This window comes from Apodemus sylvaticus, chromosome 20 (assembly GCF_947179515.1).
Source record: "Apodemus sylvaticus chromosome 20, mApoSyl1.1, whole genome shotgun sequence".
Classification (NCBI taxonomy): Eukaryota; Metazoa; Chordata; class Mammalia; order Rodentia; family Muridae; genus Apodemus; species Apodemus sylvaticus.
In genome coordinates, this window is record NC_067491.1 from 55,614,047 (window position 1) to 55,634,739 (window position 20,693).

General features: G+C 37.8%; 1 protein-coding gene across 1 annotated transcript in view; it reads right to left on the bottom strand.

Annotated features, from left to right (window-relative positions):
- The window catches only part of LOC127670577 (vomeronasal type-2 receptor 116-like), a 28,700-nt gene extending 14,449 nt beyond the window's left edge, over nt 1-14,251 (bottom strand). The window contains exons 1-4 of the mRNA XM_052165077.1: nt 14,046-14,251; nt 10,176-10,455; nt 8,991-9,797; nt 7,861-8,085 (exon numbers count right to left, since the gene is read on the bottom strand). Coding sequence (XP_052021037.1) covers nt 7,861-8,085; nt 8,991-9,797; nt 10,176-10,455; nt 14,046-14,251 — 1,518 coding nt within the window. The remainder of the gene's footprint in view (nt 1-7,860; nt 8,086-8,990; nt 9,798-10,175; nt 10,456-14,045) is intronic.
- Between the last annotated feature and the right edge of the window lie 6,442 nt (nt 14,252-20,693).

Below are 20,693 nucleotides of genomic sequence, written 5' to 3' on the forward strand. Positions count from 1 at the left end.
TGAAATACTACTCAGCTATTAGGAACAAGGGCTTCCTGAATTTTGCAGGCAAATGGATGGAACTAGAAAATATCATCCTGAGTGAGGTAACTCAGACACAAAATACATGCATGGTTTGTATTCACTAATAAGTGGATATTTTCTTAGTCAAAAGAAGAAGAAGAAGAAAAGTACAGAATATTTAAGATACAATGCACAAAACTCAAAAAGGTCAACAAGCTGAAGTCCCACTTGGGAGGGAGAACAAAGCAACCATAAGTGAAGAGGGAGGGAGGGACCTTGCAGCACAAGTGGACAGGGCAGGGGAGAGGGGGGAAGGGAACCTGATCTGACACTGAGGGAGGGAAAAGGACTGAAGTCCTGGGGCCCAGCAGAAAAATGGAAACAGGCAACCTCAGGAGATAGGAGGATGGGGAGACCTCCAGAATGCACCAGAGACCTGGGACGTGAGAGAGTCACAGGACTAAAGGGGAGTGACCCAGATGAAATGCCTGACAGTAGGGAGAGGGAACTTACACAGCCTAGCTCCAGCAGAAAGACAGGGCTTCAAATGAGGGAGAGGGAGGTCTTCTCACAGTCATAACTCTGACCCATAATTGTTCGGGTCTGAAAGAATTACAGGGATGGAAATGGAGAGGAGCCTGAGGAAAAGAAGGTCCAGTGACAGGCTCAAAGTGGGATCCAGTGCATGGGGATGTCCTGAGGCCTGACACTATTACTGAAGCTAAGAGCATTCACAAAAAGTGACCTAGTATGACAGCACTCAGGAAGTGCCAACAAGCCTCTGAAAGAGTCAGGAGCAAATATTTACACCCAACCAATAAACAGAAGCAGCTGACACCTGCTCTTCAATTAGGGAAGGCTGAATGAACCTGAGAGTGACCCTGCAGGAGGACCAGCAATCTCAATTAATCTGGACCCCTAGGATCTCTGAAACACTGGACCACCAGACAGGCAGCATACACTAGCTGATATGAGGCCTCTAGGACACATATAATAGAGGACTGCCAGGTCTGTGTTCATTCTGAGATGAGGCACCTAACCCTCAAGAACCTGGAGACACCAGGGAGTTTAGCGGTCAGGTGTGGTAAGGGGTAGGGACATCCATGTGGAGACAGGGGGAGGGGAAGAGGTGTGGAATGTGGAACAGTCGGAGGGCGGACAGGGTTTTGATGGGTGGGGAATAAAATATGGAGTGTATAAAAATGACTAATAAAAAATTTAAAAAGTATCCCAACCAAAGAAAGAAAGGAAGGAAGGAAGGAAGGAAGGAAGGAAGGAAGGAAGGAAGGAAAGAAGGGAGGAAGAAAGGAGGGAGGGAAGGAGGGAAGGAAGGAGGGAGGGAAGAAGGGAGGGAAGGAAGGAAGGAGGGAAGGAGGGAAGGAGGGAAGGAGGGAAGGAGGGAAGGAAGGAAGGAAGGAAGGAAGGAAGGAAGGAAGGAAGGAAGGAAGGAAGGAAGGAAGGAAGGAAGGAAGGAAGGAAGCCCAGGGCCAGGTATGTTTACTGCAGAATTCTCCCAGACCTTCACAGAAGATCTAATATTAACACTCCTCAAACTAGTCCACAAAATTGAAAGAGAAGGATCACTACCTAATTTATTCTCTGAAGACATGGTTACTCTGATACATAAACCAAAGACCCAACAAAGAAAAAGAACTTAAGAACAATTTTGCTTATAAATATTGATTTGAAAATATTCAATAAAATTCTTTCAAAGAGAATCCAAAAACACATCAAAACAATCATCCATCATGATCAACTATGTTTCATCCCAGGCATGCACTGATGGTTCAATATACAGAAATCCATCAATGTAATCCACTAGATAAAATCAAAGAAAAAAATCACAGGATCATGTCATTAGATGCTGAAAAGGTCTTTGACAAAAACCAACACCCCATCATATTAAAAGTCTTGGAGAAATCAGGAATTCAAGGCACACATCTAAACATAATAAAAATCAGTACACACCAAACGAATAGGCAACATCAACATAAATGGAGAGAATATTTAAGCAATCTCACTAAAATCAGGAACAAGACATGGCTGCCAACTCTCTCCCTATTTATTCAATATAGTACTCAAAGTTCTAGCTAGAGCACTTAGACAACAAAAGGAGGTTAAGGGGATAAAAATTGGAGAGGAAAAAGTGAAGGTATTACTATTTGCATTATGTGATACATATGTGTGATATGGCAAAATACATAAGCAATGCCCAAAATTCCACCAGAGAAATTCTACAGCTCATAAACAACTTCAAAAAATGCCAGGACATAAAACTTACTCAAACAAATGACTAGACCTCCTTTACATAAATGATAAACACTGAGAAAGAAAGTATGGAAATGATATCCTTCACAGTAGCCACAAATAATATAAAATATGTTGGTGTAACTCTAACCAAGCAAGTGAAAGAACTATATGACAAGAATTTCAAGTGTCTCAAGGAAGAAATCAAAAAAGACCTCAGAAAATGGAAAGATTGCCCATGTACATGGATCAGCAGGATCGTATGCTAAAATACCTTCTTACTGAAACAAATCTACAGATTCAATATAATCCCCATCAAAATCCTAACTCAATTATTCACAGACATAGAAACAATTGTCAATTTCATACAGAATAACAAAAAAAAACAGGACAGTGAAAATAATTCTCAACAATAAAAGAACATCTGAGGGAATCACCATCCTTGACCTAAAGCTGTAATACAGAACTATGGTGATAAAGACCACATGGATTTGGTGGAGACAGACATGTGGATCGATGGAATAGAATCAAAGACCAAGAAATAAACTCAGACACCTGTTGATACTTGTTCTTTGTCAAAGAAGCCAAACCATACAGTGGGGAAAGGAAGCATCTTCAAAGAATGGCGCTGCTGGCCTAAGTGGCGGTCTGCAAGTAAAAGAAAGCAAATTGAGCTATAATTATTTCCTTGTACAAAGGACAAGTTCCAGTGAAACAAGAACATGAACATAAAACCAGATACACTGAATCTAACAGAACAGATAGTGGGAACAGGCAAACACACTGGCACAAAGGAACTTTTCCTGAACAGAACACCAATGGCTCAGGCCTAAGATCAACAATTCTCTAATGGGACCTCATGAAATAGAAAAGCTTCTGTAAAGCAAATGACACTGTCAGTAGGAGAAAATGTTAGCCTGTTGTGAAAAGCTCTTCCCTAATTCTACATCAGACAGAGGGATAATGTATAAAGAACTAGAAAAGTTAGACACCAACAAACAAATACCCCGATTAAAAATGGGGTACAGAGTTAAACAGAATTCTCAACTGAGAATCTCTAATGACCAAGAAGCACATGAAAATGTGCTCAACATCCTTAATTATTAGGGAAATGGAAATCAAAATGAAGATTCTCCCTTGCAACAATCAGAATGACTAAGACCGAAAACTCAGATGACAACAGATGCTGGCAAAGATGTGAAGGAGAAAAACTCCTTCCTTGCTACTGAGATTGCAAATTAATGCAACTGATATTGAAGTTAACCTCAAGGTACCCCCAAAAATTAAAAATAGTTCTACCTTAAGATTCAGCTATACCACTCCTAGGCATATACCCAAAAGATGCTTCACCATGTCACAAGAACACATGCTACACTATGTTGGTAGCATCCTTATTTATAATTACTAGAAGCTGGAAACAACCCAGATTTCCCTCAACCAAAGAGTTGATACAGAAAATGTGGTATATTTACACAATGGAATATTACTCAGCTATTAAAAATGAGGACTTCACAAATTTTGCAGGCAAATGAATGGAACTAGAAAATATCATCCTGAGTGAGGTAACCTAGACCCAAAAGGACATACATGGTATTTACTCACTGATGAGTGCATATTAGCCAAAATGTTCCAGGATTCAATTCACAGACCATATGAAGCTTAACAAGAAGGAAGGCTCAAGTGTGGATGCCTCAGTTCAACTTAGAAGGGGGAGCAAAATAATCATGGGAAGCAGAGGGATGAGGGATCTGGGTGGGAGGGGAATAGGCAGGGGGGAAATTGAGGACAGGGTCAGGTATACAGGGAGACAGGAGAGAAGTGCACAGGGCCAGGAGACTGCATAGAACTGTACAGGAGTGTGGGATGGGAGATGCGGTAAGCACTAGAAAGTCCCAGCCACCAGGGATGTGAGAGTATCCCAGGACACAGTGGAGATGACATTAGCCCAAATTCCCAACAGTGGGAAGATGGAACCTGCAGATACCACGTCCAGTGCATTGACAAGGCCCAGAATTGAGGAATTGGGCCACCACCAGCTCAAAATTTTTAATTCAGAACTGTTCCTGTCTAAAGGAAATGAAGGGACAAAAAATGAAAAAAAAAAAATGACTGAATGAAAGGCCATCCAGGAACCAGCCCAAGTGAGATCCATTACATGGGCAGGCACCAAACCCCAACACTATTGCTGATGCCATGATGTGCTTGCAGACAGGAGCTGGGCGTGGCTGTTCTCTGGAAGGGTCGACCAGCACCTGATTAAGACAGATGTAGAAACTTATAGCCAACCATTGTACTGAGCCAATGGAAGAGTTAGGGTAACGACTAATGGAGTAGAATGGGATTATAACCTCATAGGAAGAACATTAGTATCACTGGACACCTCAGAACTCTCAGGTACTAAGCCATTAATGAAAGAGTATATGTGGACTGGTCTATGACCCCACTACATATACAGCAGAAGACTGCCTTGTCTGTCCTCAGTGGGAGGGGATGCACTTGGTCCTATGGAGGCGTGAGGCCCCAGAAAAAAGGGATGCTAGAGGGATAGGTGGGAGTTGGTGGGGGAACACTCACTTAGAGGTGAACAGGAAGCAGTGTGGAGTTGGGTGCTTATGGAGGAGGGACTGGGAAGGGGACAACATTTGAAATCTAAATCAATAAAATAATAAAAAATAAAGAAAACATCAAAACAATTTTGTGTATGATATGTTTGCATGTTATATACTTGCAATATTAATATTTTGAAACTATATATTTTTGCAATTTTTAATGTATTATTTATTTTCAAATGATCACCTTTCCTGGTTTTCCATCCAAAATGCCCCTATCCCATTCCCTCTCCGCCAATTCTATGAGGGTGCTCACCAACCCACCTCACTGATATAGCATTCTCCTAAACTGGGGCATCAAGCCTTCACAAGACCAAGGGTCTCCCCTCCCACTGATGCCACATAAGGCCATCCTCTGCTACATATGCAGCTGGAGCTATGGGTTCCTCCATGTGTATGTACCCTTTGGTTGGTGATTTAGTCCCTGGGAGCTCTCAGGGGTCTGATTGGTTGATATTGTTGTTCTTCCTATGGGGTTGCAAACTCCTTCAGCTCCCTCATTCCTTCCCCTATCTCTTCCATTGGGGTTCCCATGCTCATTCTGATAGTTGGCTACAAGCCAACAACTGGAACAAAGGCTGACTCTAATGCTGCTGCCTATCTGTAGAATTAATTCCCAACAGAGCTGCCATGTCTGGCCTTAGTGGAAAAGAATGCACATAATTGTGCAGAAACTGGACACACCAGAGTGTGGGGGGTACCCAAGGGGTGCCCACCCTCTCAGAGAAGAAGGGAATGGAGAATGGAATGACAAACACTACTGTGAGGTGGGGACCAGGTGGGAGGTCAGAGATTGCCATGCAAAAATGTAAAATACAGACAGATATATAATTACAGATAATCTTGCTTAACAAGAAGAGCAATAGAGTGTGTACAAGAAAAGAGAAACTCAAATCATATGTAGAATATATTAGATTGCTATGGACCATAGAACCATGTAAGGATAGCTGGGAATGTAAAAATAGTTACCCATATATCCATCAGTGTGAAAATAGTTTAGGGTTATGTGGTTTGATGGCATCTTTTCTAGAGCTACAAACTGATAAGAAAAATAACTCTATGCATAGGAGTATATTTTTCATTTAAGAGACTTTATTCCTTAAATCGATCCTAGTTATTGAAAACTTAGCAACTAGTTCGAAAATTTCCTGTCAGTACTGTAGTCAGAGTTCTCTAGAGAAACAGAACTGAATATATTTGTTGTAATATATTAGATTATAATCATATGTATTATATTATTAATTGTATAAGACATAGCTAATTTATATCAGAGTAGTATAAATAATGTATATATTATATATAGTTGCATAGTATATAAATATTTTTAGTATATTGTGAAATATATTTACATTATATAAATATATAATATGCTGTGTATTATAATATATTGTTAAATACAATTTTATTCATATATATATATATATATATATATATATATATATATGTCCAAGGTTCATTTACTGTGCTGCTCCTGTATGATATTGATGCAGCCCATCTATTGCAGTTAGTTACCACGCTGAAACACAACCATTAGTTAAACCCAATGTTCAGAAACCTATAATAGACATTTGTCCATTCTTCTTCATCTATTTATTTACACAATCCAAACAAAAATAATACAAACATAAATATACTGCTCTCCCATAAATGTATCAGTAATATTGCTAATAAAGACATTTCAAAATTACAAAGCCATAATTTTATCATACTTTAAAAAACATTATTGGCAATTACTTCATAATATCAAATAACCAGCCCATGCTCTAGTTTCTCCAATCACCTCCAATGTATTTGCACAGCTGATTTGAGTCAGGGTCAGAGCCAAACCTGTACCTTATACTTCTAATATCTGTATGGACTCAAGGATACTTATTTTATACTTTGAGTTACAGAAATGCCTCTTTATTCTCTCCCTCCAAGTTTTCAAGCTTTGGCTGTTAAACATTTTCTTTTGTTTGTAGTTGGGTACTATTTAATTTTTACATAACCTCACTGTTATTTTACTAAATGTGTTTTACAAGTTTTACTTTCTGCCACCATACAGCACTCAAGATTCATTTTAAATATTGTGTGCGCTGGTCCTAAAATCAGTTCTTTCCCAAGCCAAGCTGGTTGATTCAAAATATTCCGGGCATGTTCATTGTCTCTGAGGTGCCATTGCTTCAAGGTCCCCACAGCTGATAAAGCAAGGAAGTGTTTGGGACACTAGAGAGATGGTTCAGTACTTAAGAGTACTTACTAGTCTTCCAGAGGACCTGAGTTAAGTTCCTCACATCTACATGGTGGCTCACAACCCTATGTAACTCCAGCTCCAGAGAACTTAACACCAGTGATTGCTACAGGAACAGGCACTCACATATATACACAGAGAAAGAAAGAAAGAAAGAAAGAAAGAAAGAAAGAAAGAAAGAAAGAAAGAAAGAAAGAAAGAAAGAAAGAAAGAAAGAAGAAAGAAAGAAAGAAAGAAAGAAAGAAAGAAAGAAAGAAAGAAAGAAAGAGAGAGAGAGAAAGAGAGAGAGACAAAGAAACAAAGAAACAAAGAGAAAGAAACATATGTTAAAAAACAGAAATAAAATATATTGGTTTATACTCTGATAATGTAATTACCAATAAATATAAAGAGTTACATTGTTGGAAAAATAAAATAAAAAATTACACAATATTCATGATTCAGTTATAAAGATATATGCACAGAATCACAAAATTTCAGTCTATAACTAGTTATAAATTTAAATAGGCTAAACATTTTATTATATTTTAATTTTTTATACATGTTTTTGCAGTCTGAGGTAAGTTGAAATTAAGTGTCCATGGAAGCCAGAGGCACTGGATCTCCAATATCTCCAATATCAGGGCTTACAGCAGTTTGTGAACAATCAAACATGGGTGCTTGACTCTGAAACAAGACATGAAGTTGTTCTCTACCTCTAGCCCATGACCCAATTCCAATTTTTTTTTAAAATAAACATGCAGAAAAGAATAAAAATTATAGTGTACACACCGGTGTTTCTCCCATGGCCCACTTCAAGTCTTCAGATATGTGCAGTTGTTGACTCTTTGGGAAATGGGGGAAGTAACCTCCTATTTTCACTTTTAGTCCAAAGCCTTGAGGGAAATTCCAAATGTTGAAAATCTCATATTCTGCACACAGGTTTTCTCTTAGATTCATGTTCACCATTTCTCCGACGGGATTAGTAAATACCCTCTTCTTCAGCAATGAAGCAATCTAAATGAGATACATCATTAGATGATTACATATGCCAACCCACTAAGGCAAAATGACATGTTGAATGTCCAATAATTCATAATATATTACAGGAATGCAACAGTATTGAAGGTGTGCTACCTAGTGAAATACAAGATATCTCATGGGTAAAAACATATTTATACTTCATTTGTATTTCATGGCAGAAATTGACAGAACAAATGCTTACCAACTATTGAGTAACATAGTGACAGAGATGTGAACATTTATTACTTATATAAAAACAGCCAGATAGAAGCCATCAAATCGAAAAAGAGGGTGAGTTCTGGACGTTATTGAAAGGAAGACAGGTGCTTTTAAAATCATGTAAATACAGGACACATATAAAAAATAAATTTAATAAAAACAAAGTTTGTATAATTGTTTATTTTTTTATTCAATGTATTCTTTATTTACACATCAAATGGCTTATCCTTTTCTGGGTCCCTACTTCCCTCAAGTCCCATAAGCCCTCTTCCCTCCCACTGTTCCTCCATCTACTCTTCCCACTTCCCTGTTCTGGCATTTCCCTATACTGTTGTATTGAGTCTTTCCAGAACCAGGGGCCACTCCTCTGTTCCTTTTGGAAAAAAAGCTACTTGTCACTGAAAGATTTTATGATAAAAAATCCAGCTATTATTTCAAATATTAAATTAATTTGGCAAAAAATTGAGAAATATTCTAACAAAAGTAACTAATCTTCCTATAAAAATGTTGTCATATGCTGAATGTTAATATTGTCCAGTTTATATGGCCACAAAAAATTATGTTAGGGAGTTTTAATTTACAGAAATTCCAGTAATGAGAGGAGTCTCTGACAAATTTATAGCATCATTTCTGGAGCCATTTAAAAATAACAAAGTATGATAGAAAGTAAGATACTTTACCTTCTGACAATCAGAGAATATTCCAATGGATTCTTCTGTTTCCTGAGACTCTACTTGTTGAAGAATGGCTTCATGGTAAGTGTGGGCCACAGCATACACAGCATTGTATAAATTGTAACCTTCTTCACTCAGGACCATATCAAAATTATGCTGGGATAACCATTCCAATGAAGTGTTGAAAGAATAATGATTCATTGAGCTATAGTTGGTATTGGAACCTGAACAATTAAAAGAATTCCACTTCTGTCTCATTTGAGAAATATCTACTGGATATTTAGAAGTATTCATTGTTTCCATAAAGTTTCTAAATTTAGAAATCTCAACATGATGCTGTGCAAAAGTGACAGTGCCATGGAAGGCATCAAGGGTGAAATCTCTTTTACGTATGATGACATCCCATTGTGAGGTGGTGACCCAGATTCTCTGTACACCTAAATATACCCATCTTCTGAAGCTGGCTTCTAGGGTAGACCCCATTTCACCATAAATGATAACAACCTTTGCTGAAGATGTCATGATTCGAGTATCATATATTCCAGCCCTGGTCATGTATGTCTGCATGCTATCAGGGATCACATTCACAAAGGCTAAACAGACTCCATTTCTATGCATCTCTTCTCTTAAATCTGAGAGAAACTGAGTTCCCTGGTCATTATCCAAAATGAGCAACCCTATCCAGTTCCATGTAAAATAAACCATTAAAGAAACCATGGCATGAGGTAAACATGTATCCTTGTGTGCTATCTGGTAGACATGGGGAAATCGGACATTGTCACTCAGGATAGGATGAAATGGTCCAAAGAAAATCTGAAGGATGAAGAACAGAGGAATCAATGTGAGTAATATGATTGGCTGGAAGTCCATTCTCAGCTATGAGTTGTGTTACTTACCTTCCAGAACTCCTACAAAGGACAATAAGTTTACCCTGTAAATGTTCTGTATTATACTTATTGACTTCTATAATACTTATGACAATCTGAATGTTCAGCAAAACTTTGCTTATTTTTCCAGTTCATTCATTCTTGTGATATAAGGAAATGTTACTTTCCTGTCAATATCTGATTCCTTAATACTTTAGAATATAAAGATCACCACATCTAAACTCCTGCTGCCCCTTCATTCTCTGTGGGAACCTGAGATTGGCAAAGACTAACTGTTAACTCTTCCTTTCCCAGAGAGCCTCACCTTTGGATAACTGGTAGCAATTTCCAGTTTTGAAGACATAGTCCATAATGGTCCTGTAAGTCCTATATCACATGAAGTCAATATACACTCATAATTTGGAAATTTTTGATTATTGTTTTGTGGTAAAATTAGTTCATCAATTATTTTCAATGTATCAAAACACATGCCAATAGGGAAGGTAAATATCAAAGACATGTTGGGTAAAAGGTAGGAGTTCCTGTTAATCTCATCAGTAGCAAAAAGCAGTATGAGAATAAACTCATATTTCCATGATGGTATTCTAAAAGAAATCACAGTAGCATGTAAAATGTTGCCCAGATGAAATATTAAAATCAATTGAAGTAATATTTATAATATGTCCCCTATATATTTCTGTTTAAAATCTATCTATCCTAATATAAAGGTATAGAAGAAGAGATCTTTAAAGCTGAAATTATTTTCAGAATTCATCAAAATAGATCACTCTTATGAGATATTTTAACTTAGTGAAAATTCATAAAGTACTTGTTTGATCTCTGAATTCCATCCATGAACTAGAACACAACACAAGACAGTTTGCTATATATTTGTCTTTCAATTCTCATTTTAGAAAAACATAAAAAAGTGACTTGAACAACAGCTGTCTTTTTTCAGAGATTAGTTTGATCATATATTCAACAAACTGCAATATAAATCTCCATTCATATGAAAAGATGTGTAACTAGTCATGAGAATTTTGTAGCCAACAAGATTTATTGGTTATGTAAGCTGAAATTCTGACTGGGTATGTATATATTTAAGAGTTGTTTCAAACGAGGGTTTAGCACTATACATTACTAGTGCATTTGGTCTTTTTAATTTTCTCCTGTCTGCAACTGAAATTTTCAAGGAATCTCCATCTATCAAAACTGATTTGTATTACTTTGGAAAAATTCCAAAGCCTATTCCTTCTTTCCTGTTAACAAAAACATAGAGCCTCTCTTCCAAACACCATATCCTTAATTCAGCAATCTGATATCACAAAAAGAATGGATTGATTCAGTCCAGCAGTTCTCCCTCATACACACACACACACACACACACACACACATACACACACACCATTTTTAAGGTCTGAGCTATTTTGTCTAATCTAAAAGGAAGTACACCATACTATTATAATCATTTGGCTTATGAGTGCCTTTATTTTGATAATATAAAACAATTAATATGATTTATTGAGACACGGTTACTTTCCATAGGCCATTCTGACTTGAATTCTGTAGGTTAGGCAAGTCTGGAACTTACAAGGAACCTACATATCCCTACTTTTGTCTCCCAGGTATTCAGATCAAAGGCCTGAATTTATTTCCTTATTTATTTATTATCTATATATGCTTCAAAATATTTATATCAATTTCCATTTCTTTCATCCTTCTTTGGAAATTAAAATCTATTCAAAATCTATTTAAATGAAGATCCTACAACCCTGAGATTTCACCTTACACCAGTTAGAATGACTAAGATTAAAAACTCAGGAAACAGCAGGTTTGACAAGGATGTGGAGAAAGAGGAGCACTCCGCCACTGCTGATGGAAATGCAAGTTGGTACAACCAGTCTGGAAATCAGTCTGGCTGTTCCTCAGAGAACTGGGCATAACACTTTGGAAAAACTCTGCAATACCACTCCTGAGCATATACCCAGAGGATTCCCCAGCATGCAATAAGGACACATGTTCCACTATGTTCATAGAAGCCCTATTTATAATAGCCAGAAGCTGGAAAGAACCCAGAGGTCCCTCAATGGAGGAATGGATACAAAAATGTGGTATATTTACACAATGGAATACTACTCAGCAATTAAAAACAATGAATTCATGAAATTCTTAGGCAAATGGTTGGATCTGGAAAATATCATCCTACGTGAGGTAACCCAGTCACAAAAGAACACACATGGAATACATTCACTGATAAGTGGATATTAACTCAGGAACTCTGAATAACCAAGACATAATTCACATATCAAATGACTCCCAAGAAGAAGGAAGGAGAAGTCCCAGATCCTGAAAAGGCTTGATCCAGCACTGTAGGGGAGCACCAGGACAGAGAAGTAGGAGGGGGGTGATAGGAGAATGGGAAGATGGAAAAGGGCTTAGGGAACTTATGGAGAGGGGGAACATGGAAGGGGAAAATCATTCGGAATATAAACATAGAATATAGAAAATTTTTTTAAAAAATTAAAAAAGAAATACTGTTTAGTCTTGCCCAACCAGTGATAAAATCTTTAATAAAATATGCTAAAAAAAAAAAAAACAAAAGAATTGTAAGAATACAAAATCTACCAGGTAAAAGAATTGAACAAAACAATCCATAATCTAAAAATGGAAATAGAAACAATAAAGAAATGCAAGCATCACCAACAGAATACAAGAGATAGAAGAGAGAATCTCAGGCACAGAAGATACCATAGAAAACATGGGTACAGCAGTCAAAGAAAATGCAAAATGACAAAAGCTCTTAACCCAAAGCATCCAGGAAATACAGGACACAATGAGAAGACCAAACCTATGGATAATAGCTATAGAAGAGAGTGGAGACTCCCAATTTGAAGGACGAGTAAATATCTTCAACAAAATTATAGAAGAAAACTTCCCTAGCCGGAAGAAAGAGATTCGCATAAACATAAAAGAAGCCTATGGAACTCCAAATAGATTGGACCAGAAAATAACTTCCTCTTTTAACATAATATTAAAAACACCAAATGCACATAAAAAGGAAAGAATATTAAAAGCAGTAGGGGGGAAAGGTCAAGTAACATATAAAAGCAGTCCTATCAGAATTATACCTGACTTCTGACCAGAGACTCTGAACGCCAGAAGATGCTGGACAGATCTCATACAGACCCTCAGAGAACACAAATGCCAGACCAATCTACTTTGCACTGCAAAAATCTCAATTACCATAGATGATGAAACAAAAATATTCCATGACAAAACCAAATTTACACAATATCTTTCCACAAATCCAGGCCTTCAAAGAATAATAGATGGAAAACACCAACACAAGGAGGGAAACTACACCCTAGATAAAGCAAAAAAGTAAGATTATTTCAACAAAGCTGGGTGGTAGTGGCACACGCCTGTAATCCCAGCACTTGGGAGGCAGAAGCAGGTGGATTGCTGAGTTCGAGGCCAGCCTGGTCTACAGAGTGAGTTCAAGGACAGCCAAGGGTATTCAGAGAAACCCTGTCTCAAAAAAAAAATAATAACAACAAAAATATTCTGTCAACAAACCCAAAAAAGATAACCACACAAATTTTTAAAATAACATCAAAAATATCAGGAAGTAACAATCACTGTTCCTTGATATCTATTAACATCAATGGACTAATTCGCCAATAAAAAGAAAATCAGTAAAATCAGGAACAAGACAATGCTTCTCACTTCCATCATATTTATGCAATTTGGAACTTGAAGTTTAGCTAGAGAAATAAGACAATAAATCAAGGACATACATAATGGAAAGAAATAAGTCAAAATATCTCTATTTGCAGATGATACGATAGTTTATATAAGTGACTCAAAAAATACAATTAGGGAATCCTTGCCAGAAACGTGAAGATACTGTGATGCAGGCTCTTTATACTAATCTCGTGCCAGTGGTGTGGATTCTGTTTTCATGTCAGATCATCAGACACTGTGCAATGACAACACTCAGCATAAGGAGATTCATGAGGAGACAGTCTCTCTTATCTTATATCTCAGTGAACTGCAGTCTAACATAACAAATACACACAATGAAATGCATTTGAAAATATTAAATTAATAATTTTAAAATGAGAACAGAGAGAAGAACATGACAGTTTTCATATTCTTGACATTTATGGAGGAAATGGAGAAGCTAATGATTTACCTAAAACCAAGGAGAACTTTATAAAAATTTTCCTCTATAAATTCCGGAGACAGGAAAAGAAAAAAATAACAGTCAGTTCTCATATCTCCATCATCATCTTCATTGTACTTTATTCTCCAAAAGCAGCTGATGTCTGTCAAACCGCACAAGATGAGAGAAAGCTTCAGAAGCAATAAGAATATAATCAGAGCACACTGCTCCCTCATGTCTTCAATTATCTAAGACCGAGCAGAGGTGAAAACAGTTCCTCGTGCAGACAAACATAACACACACACCTATGTGCCTCTTTTATGACTGTGAATGACTGGGTGGAGGAGAGTACATTTATATCCCCTAGTTCCCTTATACAATATTGTGTCATACTCCCTAGATACATCTGAACTATTCTGGCCTCGGGATCTGGATATGAGGTCTGCAGTATTTTTCAAGACTAGTAAGAAAACATGTTATGAAGGCAATGCACTCCAGCCCTGGGTGCCATAATTTCTTCCATGTCCATGACGTGAATGCCCCAAGGACAATATTCTCTTAAGCAACTTTGGTCCCCAGCCTGTGTCAACATCCATTTGCATGAATACCATTTTCAAAGATTCTAGTAGATTTCATTACAGTTTCCACAACAAAAAGAGGGGTGAGAAGGCCACCATGAAATTTCCAGAAAATTCATGACTTAGAGTGACTCAACAGCCACCCAGTCCAATACCCATACTGATATAGACATTCACAATAAATTGAGTTCAGAAAACTTGATCACTCTGTCATTTAATTCCTATGTTTAGTGTCTTCTAATGAAATATTTATTTATCCAGAACTGGGATTTCCTCCAGACTTGTTTCTATTGCTGTGTAATACCTAGATTTCATATCTAGTTTCCATATACAGTCTCTTCTTTAAAAAAAAAAAAACTTTGCCTCTAAAAAGAAACTTTGTTTGGTTAGAGTGTAGAAAACCGTTGCCTAATACAGAGTCTCTGGATGTATGGAAATTGGCTTCTTTCATGAATTGTTATAGATGTCAGAGAAAACATATTCAAACAATACATTAAATGAGTGAATCCCACAGTTGCTTTGGCAGAATACATGTCTCCTATTTGTTGTTCATCCATCTAATGATGCCACTTGTGTGATTTCATATCTTAACTATCCTGGATATATATGTATGGATATATGACTATCCTGGTCATAAATGTACATGAATATGTATGATGGTGAATTACACAGGTTGGTTACATGCCCAGGAGTGATAAAGAGGGACCACATAGTTTGAATTGTAATTTTTGATCAAATCTTATACTAATTTCCATAATGGCCACAGAAGGTAGATTTGAATTCCTCTTGAAGAGGATTCTGTCGCTATAAATGCTACCATGTCGCATTTATTTTCTGCATGTTTTCTGTCCTTAGTTTGTTGGAATGGAATCACATGTGTATGTAAGTTGTGCTTTCTCTGTCAGTAAAAGTTTGAACTTTTGGAAAAAAACTTTGAATTCTATGTTTTCTAATCTTCATATTTTCTCAGTACTTGAGTAAGCTTACTGATTGGGTGAATATACCACAGCACAACCTTTGCAGAAGGGAACTAGGGGATATAAATGTGCCCTTCTCCTCCATCCAGTCATTCACAGACATAAAAAAGGCACATACAAGTGTGTGTTTTGTTTGTTTGAGGAAATATTTTCACCTCTGCTAGGTCTTAGATACTGGAACACATGAGGAAGCAGTGTGCTTTCATTACCTCCTTTCTTTGTGTATTCTGGATTATAATCACTTGTAAAATGAAGAGAAGACAGACTTTCTTTTGCATGTTGGAGGATGTCTTACCACTGTGTGCTCATTGTGAAGACACTTTCCTACTGCAGTGTTTCATGCAGCAGCCCTTAAATGTTCTTCAAAGCTGTTTACGGGCATAAGGGATGCCACAGACTTCACATGTGCTTGGAAGAAGAATCATACAATATATTTCAAACTTACAGGTCATATATTCACCTTGAATGTATAGAGTAAGAGACAAAGTTCCATGTTGTTTCAGAACACAAGGATTTAACTTATACTTAATTTGTTTTCTGCCTTGATACTTAATTACTGGAGTCATATAGTAATGGGAGGGACAGGTAAGCAGAGCAGACATTTCTTGAAGTGAGAAATGAAAGCATAGCAATGAGGGATTTGATCAGAAATAATGACTCGTTAAATATGGCTGGGACCATTCCCTCAGAATGTTATTCCTCAGGGACAGGGTCCTGAGAAGGAAAATTCCAGTAATCAGAGATTAAATGGATATCACATATGGTCTCAGAGTCTTGCATATTCTGGTTATTATGTCACATAAGCTTACTTTAAAGTACGGCATTTTATATATTATCTTTAAAGGTTAAATAGGTCAATGATTACAAAAATCAAACTATGGAACTAAGTCAGCAGTAGTTAATTAAACCATGTTGTGCCATTAAAAACACAGGACTTCTCAAGACCATTACAGAACAAACACACAGTGGCTTTAGGACTAACAATAATAACTTGGCCACCATCTTTGCTCCTGTGACTAAGCAGACACGTCCAGTCAGCTACACATAGATCACCTGTGTATAAGATAGCTTGGGACATGGCTTTCCAGGGCTCCACCTATACGCAAAATCTGAGCAGCACTACCACAGCCATCTGTGCACCTAGTCTACTAGGGGATATCTGTCCTGCATTGATTACCCTGATTAGATGTGAGGTCAACATCTTCACTCCTGTGAATGAGCAGGCTGCTACAGCTAGGACCGTAGAGAACACCCAAGTGTAAGATCACTTGGGACTTTTGCCAGGGCCTAACCTGCACCCAGGAGCTGGGCAGCCCCACAGCAAACTGTGTATGGGAAAAACGGTCACCCAGGGGTGCTGAGGTAGGTTTGCAGGCACACAGGAGGGACAAGCACCAGCCAGTGACAGCAGGACATACTAACACCAGAGATAACCAAATGGCAAAAGGCAAATGTAGGAACATTACAAATAGAAATCAAGGCAACATGGTACCACCTAAACCCAATTCTTCCACAACAGCAAGTCCTGGATACCCCCAACACACTGGAAAAGCAAGAACTGGATTTAAAATCACAGCTAATGTTGCTGATGGAGGGCTTCATGGAGGGCTTCAAGAAGGAAATAAATAACTCCCTTAAAGAAATACAGAAGAATTTTTAAAAAAGGGGGAGAAGTCCTTAAATAACTAAAGGAAAACACAACAAATCAGGGGAAAGAAGTGAACAAAACCATCCAGGATCTAAAATTGAAGGTAGAAACAATAAGAAATCACAAAAAGAAACAACTCTGGACATAGAAAACCTAGTAAAAAAAAATTCAGGAGTCATGAATCCAAGCATCACCAAGAGAATACAAGAGCTAGAAAAGAGAATCTCAGATGCAGAAGATACCATAGAAAGCATTGATACAACAGTCAAAGAAAATGAAAAATGCAAAAAGCTCCTGACCCAAAACATCAAGGAAATCCAAGACAAAATGAGAAGACCAAACCTAAGGATTATAAAAGAGAATGAAGATTTCCAACTTAAAGGGCCAGTTAATGTCTTCAACAAAATTATAGAAGAAAACTTCCCTAACCTAAAGAAAGAGATGCCCATGAACATACAAGCCTATAGAACTCCAAATAGATTTGACCAGAAAAGAAATTCCTCCTATCACATAATAATTATAACACCAAATGTACTAAAGAAAGATTATTAAAAGCAGTAAGGGAAAAAGGTCAAGTAACAGTAGACCTATCAGAATTACACAGGACTTTGTACCAGAGTCTATGAAAGCCAGAAGATCTGGGTAGATGTCATACAGACTCTAAGGGAACACAAATGCCAACTCAGGCTGCTGTACCCAGCAAATCTCTCAATTACCGTAGATGGAGAAACCAAGGTATTCCATGACAAAAACAAATTTACAAAGTATCTTTCCACAAATCCAGCCCTTCAAAGGATAATGGATGGAAAACACCAACATGATCCTGAGCTACATAACAAAACAGACTGAGTAAGGCAGTACAAGCAGGTCAAACATAAATTCACCCCAGTGGACTCAGCTTCAGTGGCTGCCCCCATATCCTACCTTGAGATCCTGCCTGATGTCCTTGGTGATATGTTTAATGTGTGATGTATTACATTAATAGTGTAATATGAACGCCCTTCCTACGTAATTTTCTTTTGCTCATAGGGTTTTAGGTAAGGAGCATAAACCTTATCCTGTAGGATTAGGTCACCTTAGGATACTCATTTATTTATACCTAAAATAACAAGTGAACATGGTTGTAATAATGCAATGAATTGAAACTGTAAAATGTATCAGGGTAAAAGGAAATCTTGACCATCCCTTCATGACCGGTTTGTATTACCCATGGATATGGATCAGTGTGCAAAGTGTCCAGAAACATATTATGCCATACAGAAAAGAGACACTGCCTCAAGACAAAAAGTAATATTTCTGTCTTATAACAATCCTGTGGGGATGGGACTCACAATCATGTCTGTGGGATTCTCTGCACTCACAGCTCTTGTTATTTGGGTATTTGTCAACCACAAAGACACTCCAATTGTGAAGGCCAATAATAGATCTTTCAGCTACACCCTGCTCATCACTCTGACACTCTGTTTCCTCTGTCCATTGCTCTTCATTGGCCTTCCAAACACTGCCGCATGTATCCTTCAGCAGAACTTATTTAGCCTTCTGTTCACAGGGGCTCTATCTACTGTGTTGGCCAAAACCGTCACTGTTGTTATGGCCTTTGAGATTACTGCTTCTGGGAAAAAAAGGCAAGATGGTTGCTGATATCACAGGTACTGAATTTCATCATTCCAGTTGGTACCCTGAACTTTTTTCTGGTGTATAGCTGGTTATAGCACCTCCATTGGTTGACATGAATGCTCCCTCTGAACAAGGACACATCATCATTCTATGCAACAAGGGCTCAAATTTTGCCTTCCATGGCACTCTGACCTACTTGGGTGTCTTGGCCTTTAATAGCTACTTCATGGCTTTTTTTTGGTCCAGGAATCTTCCTGACGTATTTAATGAGGCCAAGTTCCTGACTTTCAGCGTGCTGGTGTTTTTAGTGTCTGGATCACCTTTCTTCCTGTCTACCACAGCACCACAGTGAAGGCCATGGTGGTTATGTAATTTTTCTCTATCTTGGCTTCCAGTGCAAGCATCCTAAGCCTAATCTTTTCTCCAAAGTGCTATGTTCTTTTGTTCAGATCAGAGGAAAACACACTTCATCAAATCAGGAAGAAAAGACATCAAAGGAGCAAAACTTTGCTTAAAAGATAATTCACATGATTCTTCAAGTAAACTGAATATTACTATTTATCTCCCACACTAATAGTCATATATAAGGTTATAATAGGTGTCCGAAAAAGATCTTTGTGGGATTCATCTTACCAAATAATATATTCTGTGCTTGCTTCTCTTGAATAACAAGGTAAACTAAGGAACAACCAATTTTCTGTGGTTGAACTCTGGAATAACAAAAAACCCATGATAGCCAGGATCCAGAATAAACAAAGTTGTGTAATAAATCTTTTAAAAACATTTCAGTCCAAGATATGGTTGCATGAGCTTTTATTGTTTTTACTAACTTAATAAATTATTTTTTCACATTGAATTCTGTTACATTTCTGAATCATGATTCTCTATGCACCAAATTATATGCTGATCCTGAGGCTTTTTCTCTAATTTGCTATTCCTTATTCACATTAGTAAATTCGACCAGTGGTGCTTTTCCTTAGAGAATAGTTGCAGTTCTCCCATTGCTGACCATGAGCTGTTTTCCTGATGGTGTTAATTCTGATCTTCTCAGATGTTATGAATTGCACACAATATAGCTGCAACATTAATTTCTCCAACACAGTAATATCAAAACATTTCACATTTTCAAATCAGCCTGTTCCTTTTTAACTTATAAAGAATTATCTTTTCTATTCACAACCCATATCTTGCTGCCCATCCCAGTTACCCACTCCAAGAATTTTTCACCACAATACTGCTCTTCTTCTTCTGTAAGAGGGAGCCACCCCCAGTGGGGCACACCCCGTTTCTGCATCATCAAGTCTGTACAGGATTTTGCACATCAAATCCTTCTGAGGCCAGACAATGCATTCAGTCCTCTGATGTATACATGCCAGGGTCCTCAGACCACCCAGAGTATCTTTGGTGGGTCGCTTTGTCTCTGGGAGCACCCAAGGGTCAGGGTACTTGAAAGTTTTGGTCTTCCTATGAGGTTGCCATCCCCTTCAGTTCCTTCAGTCCTTCCCCTAACTCTTCATTAGGGGTCCCTGAAATCAGTCTAATATTTGGCTCTAAGTATATGCATCTATTTTGGTCAGCAGCTGGTAAAGCCTCTCAGAGGATAGCCAAGCTAGGCTCCTATCTAGTAAGTGTTGGGTGCATGAACAAGGGATCAATCCCTAGTTGTGACTGTCACTGGTCACTATTCCTTCAGTCACTGAACCATTTTTTTCTTGCATCTCTTTTAGATGGGAACAATTCTGGGCAAATATTTTGGAGGTTGTTTCATGTCCACACCTCTCCACTGAGGGATATATCTAAATACTGGATGTACACTCTTCAAATTCCAACTCTATGCTGTTGGGTGTTTTGGATGAAA